The sequence below is a fragment of the Trematomus bernacchii genome, unplaced genomic scaffold (genome assembly GCF_902827165.1).
Source record: "Trematomus bernacchii unplaced genomic scaffold, fTreBer1.1, whole genome shotgun sequence".
NCBI lineage: Eukaryota > Metazoa > Chordata > Actinopteri > Perciformes > Nototheniidae > Trematomus > Trematomus bernacchii.
In genome coordinates, this window is record NW_022987605.1 from 2,005,572 (window position 1) to 2,033,537 (window position 27,966).

General features: G+C 39.8%; 1 protein-coding gene across 1 annotated transcript; it reads right to left on the reverse strand.

Moving 5' to 3' along the window:
- Positions 1-817: 817 nt before the first annotated feature.
- LOC117482669 (glycogen phosphorylase, muscle form-like) lies at positions 818-27,966 on the reverse strand. The gene is made up of 20 exons (XM_034130854.1): positions 27,624-27,966; positions 24,201-24,302; positions 23,438-23,516; positions 23,232-23,335; positions 17,327-17,458; positions 14,363-14,474; positions 14,192-14,274; positions 12,834-12,977; positions 11,863-11,955; positions 11,306-11,452; positions 10,609-10,772; positions 8,231-8,345; positions 7,918-8,019; positions 5,447-5,594; positions 5,304-5,362; positions 4,383-4,524; positions 3,523-3,730; positions 2,981-3,115; positions 2,548-2,614; positions 818-1,992 (listed from the first exon to the last, which is right to left on the reverse strand). Exons 1-20 carry the CDS (start codon positions 27,864-27,866, stop codon positions 1,843-1,845), a joined length of 2,529 nt encoding a protein of 842 aa, XP_033986745.1. The 5' UTR covers positions 27,867-27,966; the 3' UTR covers positions 818-1,842.

Genomic DNA, 27,966 nt, shown 5'->3' on the forward strand with positions numbered 1-27,966 from the left:
AATACATTCTGGTGATACATTTTCTAAATCTATTTAGTTTTGTCCCCTGTGCTAGGATAATTTCTTCAAAAGAAATGAATCTCAAAAAGCACATTGTTTTTTCTCCTGTTCCTCCCACCCCCAACTAATTGATAGAAGGAAATTAAACCCCATCCTACATGTTGGATTAATGCCCCAGGTAGACCACCACACAACACAGACCGTTACAATATTGTGCAATATAGCTTATTTTGCATTCTATTGTTATTCTGGATGCTACTTCACTCTTCTATTTTTTTATTTTATTTAGCCTTTATTTATATAGGTGTAAAATCTCATTGAGACACAAGGTCTCATTTGCAAGAGAGACCCGTCAGTGGTAACACTACCACACAAAGTTACAGACGGACAGGACACTAAACACAGAGGCAACACTAAAATACAACATCGTAAAAAAAGTAGTCATTGAAATCCATATAAAGTAGTCAGATATAGCAGGTGCAAACACCCACAGATGATTTCTCCAGCTCTCTATAGGGCAATAATCACTGCGATACATACAATGTGTACACTCTTAACACCTTTATCTGTTCAATTACCTTCTTAATGCCAAGTGAACTTATTCTTAACCATATATGTACACTACTTATATGTCTTTATATTGTATTAATGCAATCTTGTCTCTATTTTCTATATGTTAGCTTACTGTTTGTTTTTTGTGCCTTTTATCTGTTACTTTTGAAGTAACGCTTTACCCCCACTGCGGACTAAAAGGATTTCTGATTCTGAATGTTATTTTGATGTGTCAACATTGAGTAGCACAATGAAACGAAACGTCTGAGCTGTTGATAGTTGTCATTTATTGACAATAAGAAAAGAAAAGCATTGTCTTCTAGTGAAATGTTAGGTTTAGTAGTATGGGCTTTCTGCAGTCTACAGCACCACAGCTCATATGCAGTAGCTTGAGCAGGAATACATGCTGTTACAGTACATCAATGGAGCCGATACCCACAGTGTCTTGGACTAAAGTATGGTATACATACACACATACACAACTACAGTACATTACAGAACACGCACACATTTTCAAGATGAATTCAGTCACTTAGAATTTAGGCAGAGAAGGCTTTGTTCATTTCTAACACTTTTAGGAAGAGACAGACATAAACATGCTGAGACACAGGACGGATGGATACACGGATATATTCAACAAACACCATGAAACATAACCGGACGGAGTCTTTGAATATAATAATGATGATGTTAATCTGCGGTAAAACGGAGACCACGCTTCCTTCCAACACCACCCTGTCACAGGTCCCTTCATTAACCCCTAAGTGTCACTTCTCTCTGTCATGGTGGAAGACATTTGCTGGTTTGAAAGCATAACAGTGCTGAGGTTTGTTCAGATCAGAAGTAGAAAAATATGTAGTTAGAATAAAGGTTAAAATCACTGTTTGGTTAAAGACCTAATCCCAGTATTTGTTAAAGCATTCTAAAAGGTCTCAGCTCTTGATGTTTTGACCTATTTCCAAACATTAGTTGGACATTTTGGATAATGGGAGGATTGTTGGAGCAAAATCATTAATATATTATTATTTATTTTGTGCCCAAGAAAAATGCCATGATGTAATCTGGCTGATTTACCCAACAGTGACAATATGCATTGCTGGTACACAGAGAGAAAATACAGATGGAAAAAACCCACTTCAAAACATGCTACTGCAAGATCAACTGGGAGTGATAGCGGTTATTTATGGGGCGATAATGTAAGGAAATAATGCCACAAGTGAAAAACTACAGGGGTTTTCTCCAGTGGTTGGACCGCAGTGAGCTACAGGAGGAGGAGGGGGCTGCTGAGGTTTAGCGGGGGTCGTCGGGGGCGGCGATCTTCTCCAGGCTGGGCTCCATGCCCCAGATCTCACGGGCATACTGGGAAATGGTGCGGTCGCTGGAGAATTTTCCACAGCCCGCGATGTTATGGATCACCATCTTGGTCCACGCTTTAGGGTCCTGAAAGAGGAAAGGTAGAGATGTCAAATAAGATATACCTCATTTAAATCCTGAGAAATAGTAGGGTAGTTTAGTACAAAATCATATAGAACAAGGTAACTCTTACTTTAAATACACTAAGGCTAGAGTATGATACAATACGGTATGTTATAATTTATTATTATTACTTTCAAATTCAAAATATTAATAATGTGTATAGTTAGCTAATTGTATTTTTTTGTTTTATAAATGTGTGCAATATATTGTGTTTTATTCCGATATACTGTTCTGTGGCACTGCAGATTGAATGACACAGTAGTTGTAAAAGTATGCTCGTGTCCTCAACATATATAATGGTTCAGTTTCACATAGAATATAAATCAGATGGTAGTATACAAGTACAATGTGCTGCAATAAAGCATTGAATATGGAATATATCATATGGAAGTAAAGCAGACACCAACAGATGTTCATAAAAGGTGAATGCAGTACTGACCACAAGATTCTTTTTGCTACTTAAGAACAAATACATTTAGACTTGATCTCATCCTGATTTCCTCTTGCTGACACACTGACCTTGTAGAGAATGCTGACTCTGTCTTGAGTTTTGATGTAGGCTTCATAGTCTGCAAACACCTTGAACCTGCAAAAAAAAGACAGAATTAATACTTTGTTTATTTGAGACATTAAAAGGGATAGTTTAGATGTTTTGTTATTACTCTAACTATAAGGTAAGCATCTCACATAGCCCCACTTAAAACGATCTCTTTAATGACGGGAACAACACGGTTTTAAATCAGTCTTATAGGGCCTTTGCATTAATGAGTGCCAGTTGACTTTAGGAGATGATGATGACTTGCTTCACAGAGTCAAATCCAACACCTCCTTCCCTCTCATGAGGCAGTGACAGTGATACATTGATGACTCTGCATGGCTGTGGGCTGACAGGTAGCCCGTGTGTCAGCACAGACAAAGTGCTGAGTCGTCAGTGTTAGCAGTGGCCTCCCACCTGTCGTGCTGCATCAGCATGTTGACCAGGTCTCTGAAGAGGTCAGGCTGGCCGGGGCTGAAGAAGCCCCCGGAGATCTGGTCCATGGCCTGCTTCAGCTCGGGGAGACGGTTGTAGTACGACGCAGCGTCATAACTGTGGAGAAAAGATATTCATCACATCATGGGCACATTTGGACGTTTTTTAAAATAAAAATACAGGTACAATCATGAGACATAAAGGACTCATGTGAAACAGGACACCCCAATAAGCTATAGGAAGCTTGAGAACAGGGGCCCAGACAATACAAACATAAAATATGAACAACATATATCATTAATACATATAGAATTGAGAGTTCACGTATTGTTACCGAAACATTACAACCCAAAAACATACCGCACACTGCATTTCAGAGGAAAGTGAACTTGTACACAGCCATTCCATTTGCTTAACAAGTGTTGTTTTAAGTGCGTTTCAAAGACAGACAAAGATAAATACCTTTTAATACTGTTATAAAATGTGCAGGTGCAGCATTCATATTTTCTTGGTTGAAAGCTTACCCAATCTTGTCCATGGCCTCCACATCTGCCACCCTCATGCCGAAGATGAAGAGGTTCTCCTCTCCAGCTTCCTCTGCCATCTCCACGTTGGCTCCATCCATGGTGCCGATGGTGAGAGCCCCGTTCAGCATGAACTTCATGTTCCCGGTGCCAGAGGCCTCGGTGCCGGCTGTGGAGATCTGCTCCGACAGGTCGGACGCTGGGATGACTGCAGACAGGAGGTTTGAAATTCCACTTTTACTCTCTAAGTTCTACTACAGTAAAGACTCATTTTAGTTCAGGGGCCACATACAGCCCAATTTGATCTAAAATGGGCCGGAGCAGTAAGATCATCGCATGATAACCTCCAAGTAACCACATCTCCACATTGTTCCCTTTGTTTGAGTGCAAAAAATTACATTGTGAAAATGTTCACATTTAATGAACGATAGTTTTACAAACCAAGAAAAATAAGTGCAAATTCAACCATATTATGCCTCAGTTTATAATTGACACATGTGCATTACAACTCACAGATCACAGTGTATCTACAGAAACATTTAGTCACCGGTATCTGGAACTGAACAGTATTTTACTTTATAGAAATGATATTAAAAGTATCTGTGTAGTAATCCTGACACACCACCATACAGACTACAGTGGGAACTATTAAGGAAGAAGGTTTGGTTATCACCCTGCCTTGTAGATGTATAGCATGTACACATACAAAATATATGAAAGTTGTGAGAATTGCAGTTCATTTCTGTAATTTGTACACTTTGCTAAGTCATCCCATATGTTTGACACCCCCGCTCTCAGCCCTTAACATTTTACAAAAAAAGCTTATCTCCAAGTAAGATCGTGAAGTAAGTATTTGTTACCCTTCTCAGCCAGAGTGACGCGGTAGTTCTCCAGGTAGATCACTTTGAGGAGATCTCCCACCACAGGGTCGTTATTCACAATGTCTCCGATGGATGTGATCAGCTTGATGATCATCTTAGCAGTGTGGTAACCTGGAGCCGCCTGGACACACAGCAGACCATCTTCAGAAACACTGAATAAAACCAGGCTGAAGTATACTCCATGTATCAACAATATTTTCAGGGTGGGGAGGAGAAATGATCTGTTTGTTGGTTTGCTGAATATTTAGCATTATAAGTATGATTAAGTCTCATTAGTAGATAATAACAGCAACACATTTAGCAGCTAAAACTTTACATTTAAATTCAGACATTTCTCTATAATGATCAGTCCACATTACACTAAATGTATGACTAATCCAAAAACTGTTTTAAGAGAATGCTTGGTGTGTGTGCATATTGTAAAATGTGTCTTATTGAGACAGAATTGGTGAAGAAACTTACGGAATGAAGCAATTATGAACTACGACTTGCTATGCCCGTTTCAGATAAAGACTATCAAATCATTATTATTACAACATCCAAATGTACGAACACGCCTGTATATTGATGAGAAACGTCGTGTTTCATATGTCCTTATCTTGTCCAAAATACAAAATAAATTTGAGATGATATTTCAAAACTTTAAATAATTCTGGAGACATAAAATATGTTTGATTCTAACTTGCCCATTTTTGTACTTGGTTTTAACCCCCTATAGAGTCCTTTTGCGTCTTTTAAAAGACATGTTGTGTCTCGTGCAGTTGTTTTGTCTCTTTGTTTTAGTTTAGTTTCTTTGTGGACTTTTTATGGTCATTTTGGCCTGTGCCCAGTAGACCAGTTATCCATCCATGGTCTAAAAATAGAAAACAAATGCAATGTACCACCTTTAACACCCCTCACCTTTCCTCCAATCATGATAGTCCTGGGGGTCCATGACTTCTTGGGATCCTTCTTGATTCCTGATAAAAAACAAAAGCTTTTGTTTTACCTCTGAATCCAAGTTTATTTACAATGAGTGGCCAGCTAAAGTAAAAAGCACCCACGGTTGTACAGCGTGATGATGTGCAGGCAGTTGAGCAGCTGTCTCTTGTACTCGTGGATCCTCTTCACCTGAACATCAAACATGGAGTTGGGGTTGATCTTCACCTTGTAGTGCTCTTCAAGATAGGCAGAAAACTTCATCTTGTTCTCCTACAAGTTGATGACAAACAGAGGGAGTGATCAGAAACAAACAAAAGACAGGAACATAATCACTTTTCTTTAGTTACACAAACATCTCCTCCTCCTCGTCCTCTCCTGGTTTAAATCATATCTCTCCGACAGACTTTCCGCCTCAGTCACCCACGGTGTCCCCCAGGGCTCTGTACTTGGTCCCCTGCTCTTCATCAACGACATAATCCCACTTGGACTCCTTCACCACCAACTCCAATTCCACATTTATGCCGATGACACCAAGCTCTACCTCTAAACAAAATCTATTTGTGCAACCACACACTCCCAACTCACCATCTGACATTAAGAAATATGGATGCAAAACTATTTTCTTAACTCAACTGCGACAAATCAGAACTTATCATCATCGGCTCAAACTGACTTACCCGCTCAACCCAGGACTTTTCACATAACATCACGGCTCCATTTTCACCCCTCAACTCGCGTAATAACCTTGGCATCATCCTCGACACCACCCTCACTTTAACCTACTATACTCTTACATCATTCAAAAAAAGGCCGCAAAACTCACCTTCTCACTCTTGCCTTCAACTTCTAATCCTCTACCCACCTGCTCCTCCTCCACCTGGCTAAGTATTTGTATTTATTAGGGCCTGAGCACAAAGTGTGCGAAGACCTATTGTTATTATTCCTCTGCGCTGTAAAACCTGTTTTTGAGGGCTTTGCGACACCATTCATGCAGCAAAATTTTGCACAGTGAAAAATCTGAAGTTCTGGAGTCGATGGGTTAAACATTTCCAACATGCTCGCTAGCGCCACCTATATGTGAAAACATTTTTGGCACAAATGTACATAGTTGCACCGTAAGTCCGATGGACCCGGAAAGGGGCACACGTATCCGGGGGGACCGGCGCGACAGAAAGGCCACACCACACACACACACACACACACACACACCACACACACCACACCACACACACACACCTACACACACACACACACACACCACACACACACACACACACACACACCACACACACACACCACACACACACACACCACACACACACACACACACCACACACACACACACACACACATCACACACACACCACACACACACACACACACACACACACACACACACACACACACACACACACACACACACACACACACACACACACACACACTACACACACACACACACACACACACACACACACACACACACACACACACACACACACACACACACCCACACACACACACACACACACACACACACACACACAACACACACACACACACACACACAGGGAACAGTTTGCAGAGCTGTGCTTCATTTGCATAAGCTGCGTGTGGATAAGTCGAGCTATGTTTGACAATGTTGGCAATCTAATGTTTAGATGACATAATATATATAACATATGTATGTCATGGTTTTATTACAACCTACCTGTTGAACAGTTAATTAGCCTTGGAGAATATGTTCCATTGCAGAGAAAGTTATGCTTATTGTTTGCTGTATAAAATATGCAAGTAACTGATTCTCATTATACTTGTAATTTTGTATTTCTCTGTTATAGACCACACATACATATAGTCCAGGGCTGGCAACTTTGGAGTTCAGCTTAGAGTGAGATGACAATATTAGTTTTTGGTACACTGATTAATGTTGATGCTATTAATTGTGTACTGCACCTCATTAGTCTTTACTATTTTCAGTGAAAATATTATATTTTCTACTGTTGATATGTGTCTATTAACTGTTAATGCTTATCTTTATAGTTTAATGTATTTTAATTACACTTATACCTGTTTACATCCTACTATCTCGCCACTATAGCCTGTTGTGAATAAAGTTTAATTTCATTTACACCCGGTCTCTGTTGCCTGAAATCGACTCCGGAGGATACATCAGTGTACCCTCGGTTAAAGCTCCTCCAGAGAGCCTCCTCTCTTCTCTCTCTCCCCTCTATGAGTGTGCCCTCGGTTATAGCTCCTCCAGAGAGACTCCTCTCTCCTCTAAATCAGTGTATCCTCGGTTACAGCTCCTCCAGACAGCCTCCGCGATAATCGATCCTCGACGAGCCTTTAGAGAAATTTGTTTTCCTTCGAGACGGCGCGCCGACATCCGTTTCCGGGTAGCAGACGGAGGACCGGGGAGTCGAGGACGTGAACATTTGAGAAATGACAAACGGCTAATTTCGGAGGACTCGCGCGCGTCTGCTTGACGCCGGGACGACCGGCGACCCTCCCTGACAGGCGCACAGACGCGAGGGCCCGCCCACAACTGCGTGCATGTCTGTGACCGCAGTTTTAATTATTATTATCTTACCTGTTTGACTTTGGCAACATCTCGAATGAAGGTGTCATCGTCCACAAATTCCAGAAGCGTCTTCAGCTGGTCCAGGTCACGGATGTATTCCTCACCAATCCTCTACATAAAAAGATGATAACATTATTATTTGGCAGGATACCATAGAGTCAATCTGCAGTGTAAATAACACATACATCTGAGCTTTGGATGTGCTCCAAATGTCCATTAGTTAATGTGGTCTATGCAGAAAATAAACAGGACTTCACTTCCAGGAACCTGTACTCCTGAAATAACTGCCCTCACTTGTGTGTATTGACATAAACACACACACCTCTGCGATGACCTCAGCCAGGCCGGGGTTGCACATGACCAGCCAGCGTCTCGGAGTGATGCCGTTGGTCTTATTCTGAAACTTTTCAGGGTCTGTCTCGTAGAAGTCCTTGAACCTGAGGAGAAGAGCAGCAATGACACACTTATTAGCAGTTAGGGAATAATTTGTTTAGGTATTCAAACTTTGACACAGTTCATAATTTTCTCCTTTCACTGTCTCTTTTCCCATGGAGTCTACGGCCTTGGGTATTGCTGCTATCTCTCTTAAGGAGGGGCAGATTGGGCGCATTGTTGTTGCCAGTTTATGACCGAGCACAAGCTGACATGAGATAGTTCAGGGACTAGTTAGATTCAGGGTCCATATTTGTTTAGTCTCGCTGATGAAGAATGTTGATTATTACACTTCGAACTAGTTAAAACCTCGAACTACAGAAGAGTTCTTCAGAATTGGTTTGGCAACCGCTGTGTCAACTCGTGACACACAACCTGTCTTGTCAATTCTCCAGCCGTAACTCCAAATAAACCATCAGTGTTAGCCATCAAAGTTCCTGCTCTCCTCGTGTCTCTCTGAGTCCTGTTTCCAATTGCTTCAGAAGTTTCCATCACAATTAGCATCAGTATTTCTATGGAGCAAAATCTGGGCCAAAAGTTTTGATCATTCAAAAAATGTTAAAGTACTTGAAAGTTCAACTTTTGACCCTGAACTTTTAAAAAACAATGATGTATTTAAATAAATGTTCAAAGGTTTTTCCAGGTTGAATATCATTTTGATTTAGCATCTTTCTTTATAAACCTGCCGGTCACATGGCTGGCACCAGCGCACAGGAAGGAAATGTAAGCCATCTTCAATAAATAGTATGGAATAGCATACATCTGGTAGCCTAAATGTATAAAACAAATGCTAAACTGAATCAAAATATTATTGAACCTGAAGAAACTTTTCAAATACTTATTTTTAGTTTTAAAACATCATTGTATAAGTTTAGGATCGAAACTTGAACTTCAGAGAGGGGCGTGGCCAGCAGCAGCTCATTAGCATTTAAAGCTACAGACAGAGGCCGTTTCTCAATCGCGAGGATGCTGGCTTGGTAGCACAGCCGAGCCGAGCAGAGCATCTTGCTTCAGAAGCAAGGCAAGAATACTTCCTGGCATCCGGAAAACGAAGAGTGGAACAGGCTAGCAAGTGTGCAGGTGTGCGTCATATGAGAGGCCCCGCCTTACATCTTCCCGCCACAGATTTGGGGAAATTGGTCCATGCGCAAAGCATTGTGGGGATTTTAAGGACGCGAAGTCTACACATGTGCAGCCTCGAAATTTCCCCCAAACCAAGGACGCGGCCTCGGTGGAATTCCAAGTATGCTGGAGATTGGAACAGTCCTTCGGCGGCACTCGATGACGTAGCATCCTTGAAATATTGGCTTGGAAGCCAATATCCTTGCGATTGAGAAACGGCCAGAGAATCAGCACTTTTGGAACAGGGCTGATTCAAATCCTTCAGAGACATGTTTTATATATATCCGAGACCTGGAATATAATGTTGAAAAGAGTATAATAGGGGACCTTTAAAGTGGACCTATTATGCTATATTGGAAAAATATATTGTAGGACCTACATATACATATAAAAAACATGTCTGTGAAGTTTTTTGCTTAAAATAGCAAACCGATCACCCATTGTAGCCATGCCTCATACTGCTCAAACCCCTCTTTTGCAGCCCTGTTAGAGAAACGAGGATTTTGGGTCCTTAGCTTGAAATAAAAGAAAGAAGAGGAGGCGGAGCTAATGCCTGATCAGAATTCTACCGGAGATAAAGTTACATTCGGTTGTGATAAAACGCCATCCTGTTTAAACCACATCAAGGATTATTTCTGAAACAGTATGGAGCTCAAATGCTTTTTCTCTTGCAGGTTTATCACAAGGTGAGTTCCTTTTTTTATTTCCTGCTTTTTTATGTGCTCTCCAGTACAGGTTAGCTCTGAGTGTTAGCGAGGCTTGCTAATGTAAACAAAGACGAGATTACGTCCAAAACACATCAGGCATTGTTTCTGATAGCAACTTTCTGTGGGTCCGCCGCCGATTTGACGTCATATCGGCAGCAAATCTGTATCCGCTTGTTGTACACCCGTTTTTAAAAGATTTGGGTACGGAGGAAAAGAGAAAGGGTTTTATTTTCTGACGCTGCGTGAGTTCCCCGGCACACCGGGGACACATATTTATGTATAAAAGACATCAAAAAGTGCATTTTGCATGATAGGCCCCCTTTAAGTTGAGTTTGGGTACTTCTAGCACCACTGGTCATGTCAGATACAAATAAACCGGATGCTTCCTAGCGTTAATGCCATAGACACAAACACGAGAGGAGAGATGAGAGTTTCCTACACAGTGGCTTTGATGATCTCAGAGTGGATGCGGGCCACTCCGTTGACAGCGTGAGATCCCACAATGCACAGGTGCGCCATGTTGATTTTCTTGCCGTCCACTTCCTCGATCAGGGACATCCTCCGCAGGCGGTCCAGGTCTCCAGGGTAAAGCTTGCCAATACGCTGAAGGGGGAGGAAAGAGACGTCTCAGCAGATGTACAAGTTATGCATGTTTAATTCAAATGTTAGTAAACAGCTGGCTATTTGCACATCCAGAAGACACAGATCAATATGAATGTATTTCCATAATTCACAGTTTTTTTAATAGGAATTATTTATGAAAGAAATGCATTTCGACATACTATGTAGCGTTTTCTGATAGTTTTGAAATACTATACTGCATTGTTTTTTTCGACATATTGCTATGCCTGACATATCACATAATATCCTATGCCGTTTTATTTTTTTACATACTAGATATATTTTTTTTTACATGTTATACATACTATACCAAGACTGTTTTTCAACAGTTTTTTCTGATATTTTAGACATATTACATTATGACGTCTCATATTTTCGTCATCTATACTATCTTGTTTTTTTAATATATTTAACTTGCTATGTTGTATTTTTCTGATATTCTTTGATTTGTGTAGATGAAGGCATTACGTAAAAGCCTAAAATGCTCAGATATCTAAGTCCAGCATCCTTTGTACCTCCAGGTGCCGGCTGTTGATCTCGTAGATGATCTCCAGGTGCCGGGGCAGCAGGTTATGGAAGAGGTCGACGGGCCAGCGCTCCAGGGCTTCAGGCAGGACGGTGTGGTTGGTGTAGGCACAGGTACGAACCACGATGTCCCAGGCCTGCACAAAGAGATCTCACATTATCACACATATACCACTGAACGAGTAAACATGACAATATGTGCATTACCTTGGGCAAATACAGAAAACAATGTTATATTTATGTGTAAAATGACAGTGTTTTTTCTTGAAAAGATGATCCTATATTAGTCGGTTTACTTGCTTACATTCTGCCCAGTGTATGATTTCACTTCACTGTCTATCGGCAGTGTTCACCCTGCTGCTGAGTCATTGTTAGTGTTGAAGGATGCAAAGAGACAGAATTGCGACACAAGTGACCACAGCACAATTCAGTTAGACTGCAGCAGTTACAGTTTTTGCAGGAAGGGCCGTGTTACCAGGCAGTAACAGGCTCTCTATTTGAGCCATGCTGACGCCTGTGTGTCACACTCTGCTGAAAGTAAGTATACCTTGTCCCAGTCCAGTTTCTCAATGTCCACCAGGGTCCTCATCAGCTCAGGGATGGCCAGAGCAGGGTGGGTGTCATTCAGCTGAATGGCCACCTGCACAACAGAGTCACAATCATGTTTATTGCACAAAATGTTTAACCCTTAAAGTGCGATCTAGTGCAAACTATTTATGTACGATCAAATTAATGGTTTGTTAATTTGATTGCTATTTTCTACATTGCCCCCATATTGCACCCTTAATTTCCCCATGTTACACTGCCATTAGACCCGTATTACACCCATATTACACTGTTATTACACTCATTACACGGTTTGTTATACACCCCTATTACACTCATATAACACTGTTATTACACCCATAATACACCCATAATACACCTGTATTACATCCATATATTACTGATGTTACACTATTATTACATATATTAGACTCATATTGCAGCCATACAACACCAATATTCAACCCCCTTTTATCACAGTAAGAAAAATTTAAATATAAAATGAGAGCAAATATAGAAATATAATAGAATCTCTTGTGAAAACTATTATGAAAAATGTCTCAGAGCTATAAACATACCAAAAAGGAAATACTATAAGAATACAACACATTATAATGAGAGAATATGCACACAGTACATGATATTTTTTAAGTGGGGCAGCTGTTCAGACTTTAAAGTGTCAGAAAAAGTAATGGGAACGTGCAAAGGTCACAAGATGTGTGGTAATGTAAGGCAGGGATAAAGAAAACAGCATATTGCAAGTTTAAGTGCATTTTAGATTGAATTTGCAACCATTTAGCAGAGTTGCAAACCTGCAATCTGATTTTTTTTTTTATTAAAAAGGTGGTAATGTCAACTTTTTTATATATAGATAGTAATGCAAAGGAACACAAGAAAATAGGTCTACAGAGTACTACATCTGTTGCCCTCCATCCTGGTAAAGAGCTGAGGTCATCCTCTCTAACTGCTCACCTTTTCTGGCAGCGTAGAAAGGTCTAGTCGCACAAACTCTGTGGAGCCAAACTTGGAGGCTTTGAATCGACGGATGATGTCTTGAAGAGTTGCCGCGACGACAAAGTACTCCTGCTTCAGACGCAGCTCCTTCCCTTCAAAGAACTGGAGGCCAAACAGGAAAACTGTCAAACGCCTGAAAGTGCTGCCATTTTTATCTTATAAACACTGCGCTGGAGATAGAGACTGTCTGAATAATTCAGTTAAAGCTGCTCATTTAGGGCTTGCTTCCTCGAGAGCTTCACAGTTTTCCTGTGAAATGAGGGATTCTGAGCAACATTTCAGTGATGTGCTTACTTTCATTTAAATAGGGTTAGATATCTGGATAAACTGTTGACTTGATAATCTGACTGATCAACAGTGGTGGAATGTAACCAAGTACATTTACTCGGGTACTCAAGTACACTTTTGACAAACTTGTACTTCAGTTTAGAAATTGTATTTTTTTATATTTTCTTTTTTTTCTTTTAATCCACTTCAATTATTTAACACTAATAGTTACCAGTTACTTTTTACAATATAAAAACACATGATATATGTTAAGATTCAGTACTATACTGCTAATATACATAGTATTTTACAAATTAAACCATTGGTAAATTGGCCCCACATTGAAAAACAACAACGTTTAAATGCTCCTACATGTATTTGTTAGTTATAAAAACAGGATAATATAATATTCTAGAATACAAATGTAAAAACAGCCATTAAAGGTGGGGTAGGTAAGTTTGAGAAACCGGCTCGAGATACACTTGTTATATTCCATGGAATGCTCTTAACATCCCGATAGCAATGAATATCTGAAGTGCTTTGACAAAAAATCCATAAAAAAATATCATCTGTGGAAGCCGTAGTACTGTAAAAAGCACGACCAATCATTTTAGCCGGCCCGGCTAAAATAACTGGATGGCCTACCTGCCTGTCAGCCTTCCATCTGTGCACAAACTTATCTCGTGCCCTCATTGGTCATGTGCGCGTTCGTGTGTGTTGGAGGAGGGGCTCTGTAAGGAAGTGGCAGATTTTCTCCGGTTGTGTATTTTCAAATTCTAGCGATCTCGAGCCGGTTTCTCAAACTTACCTACCCTACCTTTAAGTATTCTGACGACTTTTTCTTTTGATACTTGAAGTACATTTGGCTGATAATACTTCTGTACTTCTACTTAAGTAACATTTTTAATTCAGAACTTTTAATTAAAATGAAGTATTTAAAGACCATAGTATTTGTACTTGTGAGCATAATGGGATCAAAAATAGCAGTCATACAAATAAGCCCCTACATTGGATTAAAGTGAATTAGCCAAACGGTTGGATTCACTCACATTGTCGTTGGGGTAGAGAACCCTGGAGATGTTCTCAGCCAGGTTCCTGTCCAGCACCGCCTGAATGTAGCCGCCAACATTAACTGCAGGACAAAGTTTGGACTCATATTTAGTGGATGTTCATGTATTAACTGTTTGTCAATGAGGAACAGAACAGATGACCATACTAACAGTCTTTGAGGTTGAAGTCACAGGGGGCTTTAGCAGACCACAGCCTCATGGTGTTCACGATGTTGTTCCTGTAGCCGGGGACTGGGGTGTCATAGGGGAGGGCCAGAACCACCTGAATCACAATAATATGTTAAATACACTGGTTATTGTTCATTAGTACAATGAGAAGGATTGGTTTCTGTTGGGCCTTAGCTTCCTCTTGGATGCTACTTAGGATGCGATACTTGGTTACTAAATCTTTACAAAGATGACAGTCGGCACCCATTCTTTTTTAATTAACCTTTATTTTTCCTGATTAAATCCTCATTGTGCATTTACTGTTAAATGTACTGCTCACTGTATATCTTCCAGTGGTGTAAAGTAACCAAGTACATTTACTCATCTACTGTACTCAAGTACAATTTTGAGGTACTTGTTACTTTACTTCAATGTGTACCTTTACCAGCTTTGATAACACTTTAATGCATCAACAATTATAAAACTCAAAATCCTATATATTGTTCTGAAATGGACCAATCTGCACAATGACTACTTTTACTTTTGGTACTTTAACTATATTTTGATGCTAATACTTTTATATTTTCACTTGAGAAACCTTTTGATTGCAGGACTTTTACTTGTAACAGAGTATTTACTACTTTTATTTTTAATACAAAATTATAATTTATCGTTAAACTAATTAATAACTTTGAATCAGGGTTTCCGCTAGGATCTTTTCTCGCCTGTCAAATGTCCCGACAGAATTTTTTTTACCGGACGAATTTGAAATTTTCCGGTCATGTTTCAATAATAATAAGAAGAATTGTGTAGCAGAGTTTCCGTTAGCAGGTAATTACCGGACTATGACCGGATATGCTGATATTTAAAACTCAGTTAATGGGGCTCATTTTTATATTGCTTCAGTTTATAATCGTAACAGATCGAAAAATTCACATTCATTTTTCAATAAATGATTCCACAAACAACAAACAACATAATTATTACATTCAAACAAACTACTTGTAGTAGATGAAGTACATTATTCAAAAGTTTACATTAACTTTGGATAATAACACGGGAGAAATGGATCCTCTCTTTTCCTCTCTCCCTCCCTCTCTCTCTCCTGACAGCCCGTCAGTTTCTCATGCAGCTAGAGATGGGCGAGTCCTGATTCATCCGGATCATTAACCCGGATCCTAGAAATTATCTGGTCGTGACGAGTCTCCCCTCTCCATTAACCCGAGTCCTTTGAGTCCCACACTTGGTGTGACGTACAAATTAAAACTATAAATTGCGTCACTCGCTACTCTCTTTATAACATGTAAAATCACATTACAACGTACCCCAGTCCATCTGCCTACCCTTTAGCAAGTAGGATAGCTGCCTGCCAAAAGTGATCGTTTGGCTCAGGGGAGGGGACGCGGATCTGTGAAACTTCCTGCAGACTCGTGGGGACTCAGAGGAGCCGACGGCTCCTAACCGTAATAGCATAGCAGATCCAGAGATCCATACTCGTCATGTGCACGAGCATAGCCCCTCCTCCAGCACCCGGCTCCCGCGCTATATTATGCACGAGTCAACAGCAGACTCGCAGATTCGCAAATCCTGACTCACTGTGCAAAACATAGCAGACTCGTGCGGACTCGGAGCCGTAACCGTATAGCAGCAGATCCAGAGATCCAGCAGACTGGTCATCATGCACGATTCAACAGCAGACTCAGATTCGCTAAATGACCTTTTTTTTGTGATCAATATGTTTTATTAAAGCAAAAGACACCACTTTACACACATTTAACACATACAAACACCAGTATTGCAATGATTACGCAGTCCATGAGAAAATATGGGGGGCATATGATTAGATATAATTATATGTTTAATAATAATAATTGTACAATTAAGACATTTTATATATTCCAACTGTTTTGCAATTTTCTATCATTTGTCATTGTTTGTTTCTTTTTGTGTGCTATGTTCAAAATAAACGTTTTGCCAAGTAAGATCCTTATTGGAAATGCAGCTATTACACGCAGGAGGCTGTTGCACAACATGACAATTTTGTTAGAAGTCTACACTGAAACTTCATTTAGAGCCGGAAACATAATGGACTTAATCAAAATCGCGGGATCCGTGAATCCAGGTCAATGATCGAGAGAGACCAGTAGCCTACGAGTTAGTCAGCGGAACTTCACAGACTCAGATTCGCAAATCCTGACTCACTGTGCAAAACACAGCAGACTCGTGCGGACTCAGAGCCGTAACCATATAGCAGCAGATCCAGAGATCCAGCAGACTCGTCCTCATGCACGAGTCAACAGCAGACTCAGATTTGCCAAATCGCAAAATAACCCTTTTTTTTGTGATCAACATTTTTTATTAAAGCAAAATACACTGTGTAGCGTCAGTTTAATATGCTCGTGAAATGCAACAACTTTTCGGTTTCACCGATAGGATTTCTACGGTCTTGGTGATGCTGACTCATATGACTCAAATGACTCGTATGATCCGGCTCTCTTCAATGACTGACTCAGAAGACCCTGAGTCCGTAAAAGGATCCGGATTTGCCATCTCTACATGCAGCTCGCTAAACAGTGGGCGGAGCTTCAGGTGATCTGATCTCTGATCTCTCTCTCGCGTCCGGTTATACTTCACTCGCGTTTATGTCCATATCGATCAGATCCAGTTCTCCTGATCGGCCTTTATAGAGAGCACCGATCAAACTATTAAGAGTGAATATCGGCCGATAATGACCGGCGGCCGATCGATCGGAGCATCCCTAATTATTACCGGACATTTTGACCGGCAGGTTTTGAATTTACCGGTTTTTAATCAATTTTACCAGCTAAAAACCGGTAATTACCGGCTAACGGAAACCCTGCTTTGAATCTGTTCAAATGATAGTACATATGTAATCAGACAGCATTATATCCATCACATGAGAGTTGCATTTCATTCCCTGAGCTTCTGGTGTGTGTTTCCACTGACCTGTGTGTCAACCCACTTCACTCCTTCAGCGGTGTGTTCCACTCGTCCGTAGTAATGGACCGGACGCATGTACTCGGGGCGGGCCTTCTCCCAGGGGTTCCCGTAACGCAGCCAATCATCAGCCTCCTCCACCTGTGGAGACACGACGCTGTGGTATTATTGTTGTGAAACAGAACATACTACACTACACAATAGTCATGGATATGTGCTACAAAACAATTTATTAGGGTCAGGGGTGGAAAGTAACTAAGTACATTTACTCAAGTATTGTAGTTAAATAATTTTTTGGCATACTTATATTTTACTTATTTAAAAGCTACTTTATACTTCTACTCCAGTACAATTCAGAGGCAAATATACTTTTACTCCACTACATTTATTTAACGCTCAGTTACTTTGTAGATATAAAAACACATGATATGCTGATATGATGTAATGCAGTACTGTACTACCAATCTACACTGTATTTAAAATGTGGCCCATATTGAGCAACTACAATACTAAAACGCTCTTGCATGTATAAAACATGATAATATAATAAAAATATAATGTAATAAAATGTAATCCGGTGAAAAAATGTATTCTGCATAATGAGTACTTTAACTTCAGATACTTAACGTATATTTAGCTGATAATATTATTGAAATTCATATTAATCTGAAATGTGCAATTTTACATAATGAGTACTTTTTCTTTTTGTACATTAAGTAACATTTTGAAATCAGGACTTTTTGTATTTTGACAGATTTCCCCTCCCCGGTCAGTGTATGTTTTGGTCATTGGATTTTCTTTTCACAAATGGATATTCAAAAACAAAAAACTGGATATTTAATTTTCGTTTTAAAATTGAAAAACCAAAATTGAAATACAAGGCGTTTTTATTTATCATGGTCAAAAACGGATTTACTAAACTTAAAAAACGGGATGATTTTCATTTTCTACTTCTCAAAACAAAAATAAAAATCACTAGAAAACGGAAACAAAAAAACTGCAGTTTTTTCATATTCTGCTACCGGAAGTTACCTTACAAAAGAGCGCAGACGAAACTCATGGAACTGATTTCAAAACAAAAGCACTCGTAGGCTATGCTAAAATCACACTTTGAATCACTACAGTATCCTGTTGAAGGAACTGTGATTATTATAAACAAGGAGAATTTAGCGATCACAATGAAAACGGCCAAGACTCACTTTGAGCCCAGAAAATGAATGTTATTAAGGGCTGTAAATATAATAAGCCTATGTCTAAAATGGACAACATTGTTAGGAGATTTAAACTATACAGCGATTCTGCACTGCGGTCAACTCACCCGTCTCTCGAGTTTGTTATTATTTGTTCTGCCATTAGTTATTCGTGAGATTGACACTGTTGGACTAGGCTAGTAGTGAAACTACTCCAAGTACTATGAAGTACTTACTGTGTACTTTTTGAGTAATGCTCTGTCAATGTCCCCTCCACAGAACAAGAATGCATGTTTCTCTGCTATTTTGAATAAGCGTTAAAAAACCTTTCTTCCTGAGACTGATATTGTTGGACAGAGTATTTTAAGAGGATATGGTAGACATGATATCAGCAATACTTCCAGTCAGTACTCCGGCAGCAGCATTTTACACCTTGGAAAGTCTTTAGAGTCTGGCCTGGATAGCTGGTCCCAACTCCTTCAGCACACTGACACACCCTGTCACTCTTGTTGGCCTCTTATGATGTTGCTGTCTTTTAAAAATAGGACTATTTCTCTGATCCTAGTTCATTCCTCTCAGATTCTTCCATCAGTCCCAGTCATTGCATGTCAGTCAATAGAGCTTCAAATCCACATCCTCCTACTAAACGTATTTTATTTACTTTTCCATGTTATACTTATATACTTACTTGTATTACAACATTTGCATGTTGAACTACATGCTGGATATCTTCCCCAGCCTCAAGGAAACACAATAAAATAAATGGATTCATAATTTTAAAAAATGGATAAAAATGTTTAAATTAATAATGTTGTGCAAACATTTAAAATTAAAATATAAAATGAAAAAAAGTTTACTTTTGAAATGATTTCTCACAAAAACCTTTCTAAATTATTTAAAAAGTTTTAGTCAATATACATTTTTCTGCCTAAAATAGTTGAAATTGAACGTAAACTATATCAAACACCACATCCATGGCAATTAACCAATTTTTGCCCGCTATTTAAATTGACTTTGGGTTGAAGTTAATAACAATATATATATATATATTGTTATATATATATATTGTTATATATATATTGTTATATATATATATTGTTATATATAGTTATATATCGTCTATTACTATAGTTATATATAGTGAGATAGGAAGAGAGAGATATATAGAGAGAATAGAGAGAGAGATATATAGATATATATAGATAGAGAAGAGATATAGATAGATAATATATATATATATATATATATATAATGCTTGTATATCAGATAGTGGTTTGTTTAAATAACTAGTGACATTTGAATAAATATTGAAAAAAGGGCTCAAAAAAGGCAATATATATATTATATAATATATATGCCTTTTTTGGAGCCCTTTTTTGCAATATTTATTCAAATGTCAATAGTTATTTAAACAAACACTATCTGAGGATACAAGCAACCATTAAAACGCCCTTTATCTAAAAGACAGCAGCATCATCATAAGAGGGAAACCAGAGTGACGGGGGTGTGTGTCACTTGCTGAAGGATATTTGTGACCAGTATCCAGGCCAGACTTAAAGACTTTCCAAGGTGTAAAAGGCTGCTGCCGGAGTACTGACTGGAAGTATTGCTGATATCATGTCTACCATCCTTTTAAAATACTCTGTCCAATAATATCAGTCTCAGGAAGAAAGGTGTTTTTAACGCTTATTAAAAGAACATGCATTCTTGTACTCGGGAGGGGACATTGACAGAGGATTAATGGAAAAGTACACAGTAAGTACTTCATAGTACTTGTGGGGGTAGTTTCAGTAGTACTGAGTCCAACAGGATCAATAGGCGCGTTCACACCAAGTACTTTGCCGTATTTAGTGCCGGCACTCAGTGCCCCGGCACTTATTACCCCAGGGCATTTAGTACAGATCGCGTTCACACCGGAGTACTTTTCCCTGAGGGAAGATTACGCAAATGAGCCGCTGACGTCACTTCGTCTTCTTCTGCTTTGGGTTTACTGGCAGGCCGCAAACAACTTCACGGCGTATACTGCCACCCGGAGTCCCCGGCCGGAAGTCCCCGGAGTTGGGGACTGGCTTCAGTAGAAGCTGCTGGGACTCCCTGCAGCTTCTACTGAAGCCTTCCGAGTAAATCGCCAGAACGCCGACACCTCCTCATCTCCACCGCTCCCATGTTTCATTTTGTGTTGCCATAAGTTAATCTCTCTGCGTTTGTGCACTGGGCGAATGCTAATGCTAATAATGCTAATGCCAGGATAATAAAATGGCAGCTCTACAAAACATTTCAGAGTTGTACGGGGCGTGGTTTGCAATTCGCCCAGCCAATCAGAACTGGGGCACTTTTTCCCCCAGGAAAGTACCATCTCTCAGCAGGCACTAAAAATGGGGGTAAAAGTTCCCGAGATGAAGTGCTCTTTTTAGTGTGAACGCGACATAAGGGGTACTAACGGAACTAAACGCGAAAAGTACGGTGAAAAGTACTCCGGTGTGAACGCGGCTCTTATCACAAAGAACTAATGGCAACAAAAAACCTCATCACAAAATTACCTCATCAAACTTAGCAGAAGTGACTTGATTTTGTTTTCAGCAGGGGACTTTGACAGAGGATTTCTCACAAAATACACAGTAAAATGACTTCAATGTATTGTTAGTAGTAGGCTAACTAATACAAAGTCAAACAGTATCAATTTCATTAAGAACTAATGTTAAAATTGTCTCTTTATCACTCATCAAAGATAGCAGATAAACATGCATTATATGGAGGGGACTACTCACAAAGTACACAGTAAAAGTAGCCTACTTAATTTCATTTCTGGTAGCAGTCAATATAGTTCCGAGTCCAAAAGTGTCAGTTTTATTAAGAACTTGTGGTAAAAAATATTCACTCACTCATTGAATATAGCAGGGAATAAAATGAAGAGCAGCTGATTTGAAAAAACTGTGGACCTCTGTATGTTTTCGTCAGCGCAACTTACATGATGCCGTTTAAAACATATAATAATAAAAGGGCAGTGCCGGCCGTCAGCGAACCGAGCCGGCCTTTCTCCGCATCTGATTCATGTCATAAATCTGATTTTAGAAAAGCGTTTTAGCTAATCTAAATGAAATATGCGGGACATCGTCTCAATTTGCGGGATGCACCAAAAGTCGTGAAAATACTGTGCAGTACCGCACAAAGTGGGACATCTGGTCACCCGAGAGACGGCTGAGTTGACCGCAGTGCAGAATCGCTGTATAGTTGAAATCTCCTAACAATGTTGTCCATTTTAGACATAGGTCTATTATATTTACAGCCCTTAATATCATTAATTTTCTGGGCTCAATATGTGTCTTGGCTGTTTTCGTTGTGAAAACAAATGGACCGTAGATACACGGATTGACCGTGCTCATCTGCGCTCTTATTTTGTAAGGTAACTTCCGGTAGCAGAATATGAAAAAACGGTAGTTTTTTGTTTCTGTTTTCTAGTGATTTAATTTTTTGTTTTGAGAAGTAGAAAATGAAAATCATCCCGTTTTTTAAGTTTAGTAAATCCCTTTTTGATCATGATAAACAAAAACGTCTTGTATTTCAATTTTGGTTTTTCAATTTTAAAACGAAAATCAAATATCCAGTCGTTTTTTGTTTTTGAATATCGATTTGTGAAAAGAAAATCCGATGACCAAAACATACACTGACCCTCCCCCTACATGTTTGCCCCGCCCACTTCGATCACTCATGAACAGGTTTTTGTACGACTTTTTAAAGTATCATGGTATTAGGGAGTTCGTTTTTCATTGGTGCGGGTTTGCACAGCCCAAACATGTGGATGTATGCACATATTAGTTGGGTCATCTCCAGCAATTCCGTGACCGTGGAGAGCGGAGGTTCGTTTCTCAGTGGATTTGTAATCTATGAAGGGTTTAAAAAAAAAAAATAGCCCCCATGCCCCTCGCAAAAATGTGGGCAAAATCTTTTAGAGCCCTAAATCCAAAATGGCTGCCATCATCATAGGTTGAAAATTAGCTTTTCAATGTTTTGGCCTACAATGTTGTTCAATACATGGTTTCTGGCACTTTTTGGGTTGAGGAATTCATATTTGATGTTGTTTTGATGATTTGACCTATTTTTGCTCACAAATGTCTCATTATGGTCACTAATTTATGAATGAATTCAGTTGAATTTGATGACAAATGTGTTTAATAGAATACAAGGTATTACACAAGTAATTTAACAAGGCATTTAAATTGAATTTACAACATTAAAATAGACCGCTAATCTTCAGGCCCCGCCTTACATTTTCCGCCACAGATTTGGGGAAATTGGTCCGTGCTCAAAGCATTGTGGGGATTTTAAGACGGCAGAGTCTACACATGTGCAGCCTCGAAATTTCTCGCTACGAAGTACGGGCTCGGTAGAATTCCAAGTATGCTGGACATTGGAACAGTACTTCGGCGGCCCTCGATGACGTAGTATGCTTGAAATAGTGGCTCTGGAGCAGCTTTACTCGACATTGAGAAATACCCATTGTCACAGCTGATGCAACCAGCAGCTGTAAAGGTCACTTTGGGTCCACCAAAAATTCCCCACCAATTGGCAACCACAGTTTGGCATTGGGTTCAAGAGAGTGCTTATTCTGGTGTGCATTTGTGTTCATTCCATACATTTGAGTTTTAAATTAACTTTTTTTTCACTAGATTACAATCTTAAGCAACATAGATTCAATCAAACAGAGCACCATAACTTGGACCTACCTGCCAGCCGTCAACAATCTTCTGATTGAAGATGCCGAATTCGTAGCGGATGCCGTATCCGTAAGCAGCCAGACCCAGAGAGGCCATGGAGTCCAGGAAACAAGCTGAGGAAACAACAAGGGGGGTGTGCTGGATGAGACAAGGCTGTCCACAGCACTAAACATCAATGTCTGTCAGCAGCCAATCAGGAGGAGGCAGGAACTCACCAGCCAGGCGACCCAGACCACCGTTGCCTAGACCGGCATCTTCCTCGATGTCCTGCAGCTCCTCCATGTCCAGACCCAGCTGAAAGACACATCCACACTGCTGTTAACACTACAGTTACCTTCATCGCCTCAGAGAGTACATTTAAAAAAAGGAATCATCTCCTGGTTCTTAGTTCAAGTCAGCTCTCTAATACCCATAGAAAATTCAGTTAGAGACAAATGTAGAATCTGTTTGTTAGATCATGACGATGGTTTTCTGGAGATTTCTGCATTTACAGTACTGAATAGATAAAAGCATATGGACACCCCTGTGAAGATAACAGTTATAGCCTCTTAGTCCCATGTAAGGGAATAGTATTGCTACAGGATTCAATATTTTAGAAGACTGTCTTTCCTTTTACTGTTTTAACATGACAAGCTCCTTAAATAAATAGTATTTCCAGTTATGTGTGGAAAACCTTGACTGGTCTGCACAGAGCCCGGACCTTAACCCCATCCAACACCTTTGGGATGACCTGGATTTGACTCCTCATCGGGGTAGGCCCTCACTAATGCTCCTGTGTAGGGCTGGGTGTCTATACAGTATAGTTTCAATCGTAAAATGACTTTATGAGAAGCATTTTGTCATCCTGTTATTCCCCTCCATCACTGTGGAGCTGAGTGTGTGAACTCCTATGGAGTGACCCTCATAATACGGGGCTATTGGTTTGCCAAAGTCCCTCATTTGGGTTTCTTATGGGGTTCTTTTTGTCCTTTGCCCAACCTGGTATGTGGCTTCATCGCAGGCGTTCTCCAAGGCCAGGTTCACCATGGTGTTCTGCAGAGTCCGGCCCATGTAGAACTCCAGGGAGAGGTAGTAGACACGCTGCAGAGAAACAAAGAGATTAAGCTGGTTAATGTTGGATTTCTTTACATTTAAACCAGAAATACAGCTGGACAGTGGTGTAAAGTTTTACATCAACTCAAGTACTATACTTAAGTACAATTCGGAGGTACTTGTACTTTACTTGAGTATTTCTATTTTATGCTACTTTGTAATTTTACTCCAATGCATTTATGTAGTACCTTTAGTTACTTTGAAGAAATGGATTTATGACAAAAAATATGTTCAAAACTTTAGTTACACCTGGATTAAATTCACATGCTACCAAGCTTTAATGAAGTAATTAATATTATTTCAAGCTTTACCAGTTTGATAAACACATTTATACATCAATGATTATAAATAAAATATGATATATAAATTCATCTGAAATGGTTCAACATGCATGAGGAGTACTTTTACTTTTGGTACTTTAAATATATTTTGATGACAATACTTTGGTACTTTTACCCGAGTAAGATTTCAATTTAGGACTTTTACTTGTAACAGAGTATTCCTACACTCTTCTGTGTACTTTTACTTAAGTATATTTCTCTGCAGCTTGCTATTCTCAATACATCTTATTTTTTATTATTTCTCCATGCAAAACCATTTCTAAAATGTGTCAATATCTAGAGTTTCTTTCACAATTTGTCAGGATAAGAAAATACACAAAACACAGCACTATACAGGACGCCACGAATTCCAGCACAAAGGCTACTAATAATAAAACACACACGCCCCATTTGGTGTCCCTGATGGCTCTGCAACATTATAGTAGCAAACAACAGCTGCCGTCAGAGGCTACAACGGCAGGGCTATTGCTGGAAGCTCCTCCAACAATATCTCTCACACTTCACAGGGAAGTAGATCAAACCCTGAAACATGTGACACAGAACAATGTCTGTTCACAGCGCTGAGAGAGAGTGAGTTAACACAGGCGCCATACGCACTGATGATAGTGAATAAATAGAGATATAACTGCATACTGGACGTGGACATGTGAGACATGTTTGGCTCTCTGACATTGTGCCGTGTGACACTTCTAATACTGCAGCTGACTGATGGTGGGGGTCATGTAAAGGACACAAAACAGTATGTGGTGGAGAGACAACAGTTTAGTTTATATAAGAGGGGAGAGTCTCTACTTCCAAATCTTAAAAGGCCTTCACTTTAAGGACAGAACGCTTTGTGTATAACAGGTACAGTATGTGTACTGTTTTGCTTTTAGTTTCATCAACAAAGTAACTAGCCATTACAATTAAGTAAGTAAGAGGGAACAGTTTACATTTGCTGAAATAAATTAATCACTTCACTTCTATATAGAAATGTTATTTATTGGGATAAACCCCTTGAGATGCACCATCTCGTTTTCAAGGGGGTCCCGAGACTTCTAGCTGTGACACTGCAACGAACACCAGAACTGGCAGAGACGTTTAACCTCTAATAGGATGATGCAGCATAATTCTATTTTCACTACAAGCTCATTGAAAACAGCTTACAATTAAATTTTTTCAGTGGCGGATGAATCCATTGGTGCTCTGCTGGGTATTTGTAGGTGCACAACAGTGTATGCATGTCAAAATAAACTGAAGTGTGTTCAATGAAGGAACGTGTCACCCACTGCAACAGGGGGGGGGGCTAAGTGATGTGTTTTTTATCTAATAGTTTTAGAAAGGAATAACATATACCAGGCTCTGAGAGACACACAATAATTATTAGTAGATCAGTTTTTTTTATTTAAATGGAATTTGTTGACAAGAGAAATATGCATTAACACCAGACTTCTCTTAGAATGTATGTTCTTCCTCATGTCTCTGCATCAGGCTGCATCACCTGCCATTTCAGATAGGATGTTAATCATGAGCCCAGTGTTCAGAGCCAAGACTCAATGTTCTTTTTAATCAAATGTCCCCATACTTGGAGACATTTCAGGATGACCACTGGAATTTTAAATAGAGTTATTTGGAGCAATGAAAAAAGCCTGGCAGCACCACAAAAGGCTGCAGCAGACAGGATTACTGAACATAGGACTTTCAGTGGATTAATTGTGAAGTGTAAGCCAGACAGGGCATCGGATCACTGCAGCAGGGTGTGTGGGAAGTAACTAAGTACATTTACTCAACTATTGTACTACTTTGACATGTTTGTACTTTAATAGAGTATTTGCATTTAAAAGCCTCTTTATAGGCATTTATTTTAACACTCAGTTACTTTGTACATAAACGCATATGCTGATATGGTGTGATGCAGTACTGTACTGCTAAACTACACAGTATGTAATAATACATTATATTTAAGGGCGCCTTTCATGACACCCAAGGACACCGTACATTACAAACTGCTCCAAATACAATACTATAATGCTCTTACATGTATAAAAACTGAATAATATAAGAAACATAATAGTATAATCCATTCTGCAACAAGTGCTTTTACTCTTGAAACATACTTAAATATTTCTGTACCTTAAATTATTCTGAAATGGGCCATTGTGCAGAATTAGTTTTTTGTGTACATTAAGTATATTTTGATGCTTATAGTTTTGTTAAGTAACATTTTGAAATCAGGATTTTTAATTGTAATAGAGTACTTTAAGACCATAGTATTTGTACTTAAGTAAAGGATCTGAGTTCTTCTTCCAACACTGGCACAGGTGCTGCAGCTTTTGCATAATTTAATAACCAGGTGAGGGCACTTTAATTCAGCCTCCTGTAGCAGTAACAATGAAGCTGGGCCCTGTGCAGAGGGGCTGAACCTCAGTGGGTTTTGTTGAGGGTATTCCCATATCCCAGTGTGAGGCCATTTTGTGATGCGCAGTGTGTGTTACTGAGGATGGATGAATGGAATGAGGGCGTTTCGTAATACTGTACACATTTCAACAACCAGTTGAGTCTTCTCAACCTATAGTGCCACTACCTATAAACATCACTATGTTGCAGACATTTGACGCACCGAGGCCGTGCATTGTCCTGATGGCGCACATCAGATAAAGGTTATCATGGCAGATGCACGAGCAGAACATTATGTAACAGACCGCTTTGATACAGAGGACATGTCAGTGTGCAGACTCAACACACGCTGCTCTCAAACTCACTCAATATGCATGAAGACAAAGCACTGGGTATTACTATAAATGGATAAAAGGAAGAAAAAGAGCACGCACACACACGCGCGCACACTCGCAGTCACTAGTTTTGTTACTGCAGCACAGAGCATCCCCTCCCACTGCTCTCATGTCAGCTGTGTGTGTGTGTGTGTGTGTGTGTGTGTGTGTGTGTGTGTGTGTGTACGTGCAGGACGTGCAGAACTGCGGCATCTTACTTTGGGGTCTTTCTCATAATAATGCTGCTGCGTCCGGATCCAGCGGCCCACCAGGAAGTCCCGGACGGTGTTGGCAAGGGCAAAGTAGTAGTCCCGTTTGGTGGCCACATTTCGGTCTTTCACCAGGGTGAAGTGGAGGTGCCTGTTGAAATTAGTCTTTAGGTCGGTGACGTTTTCCACTCCGGCCAGACCCCTTACAGAAATCTGCTTCCTCTTGTCCTGGTCTGTCAGCGGCTTGGCCATGCTTACTGCTAGTTTATGATTATTTTTTAAAGTTAAGTGTCACCCGAAATCCTGCCCACTCTTCTTCCGACTCTCCTCTGAACAATGCCAGCCGGTCAAG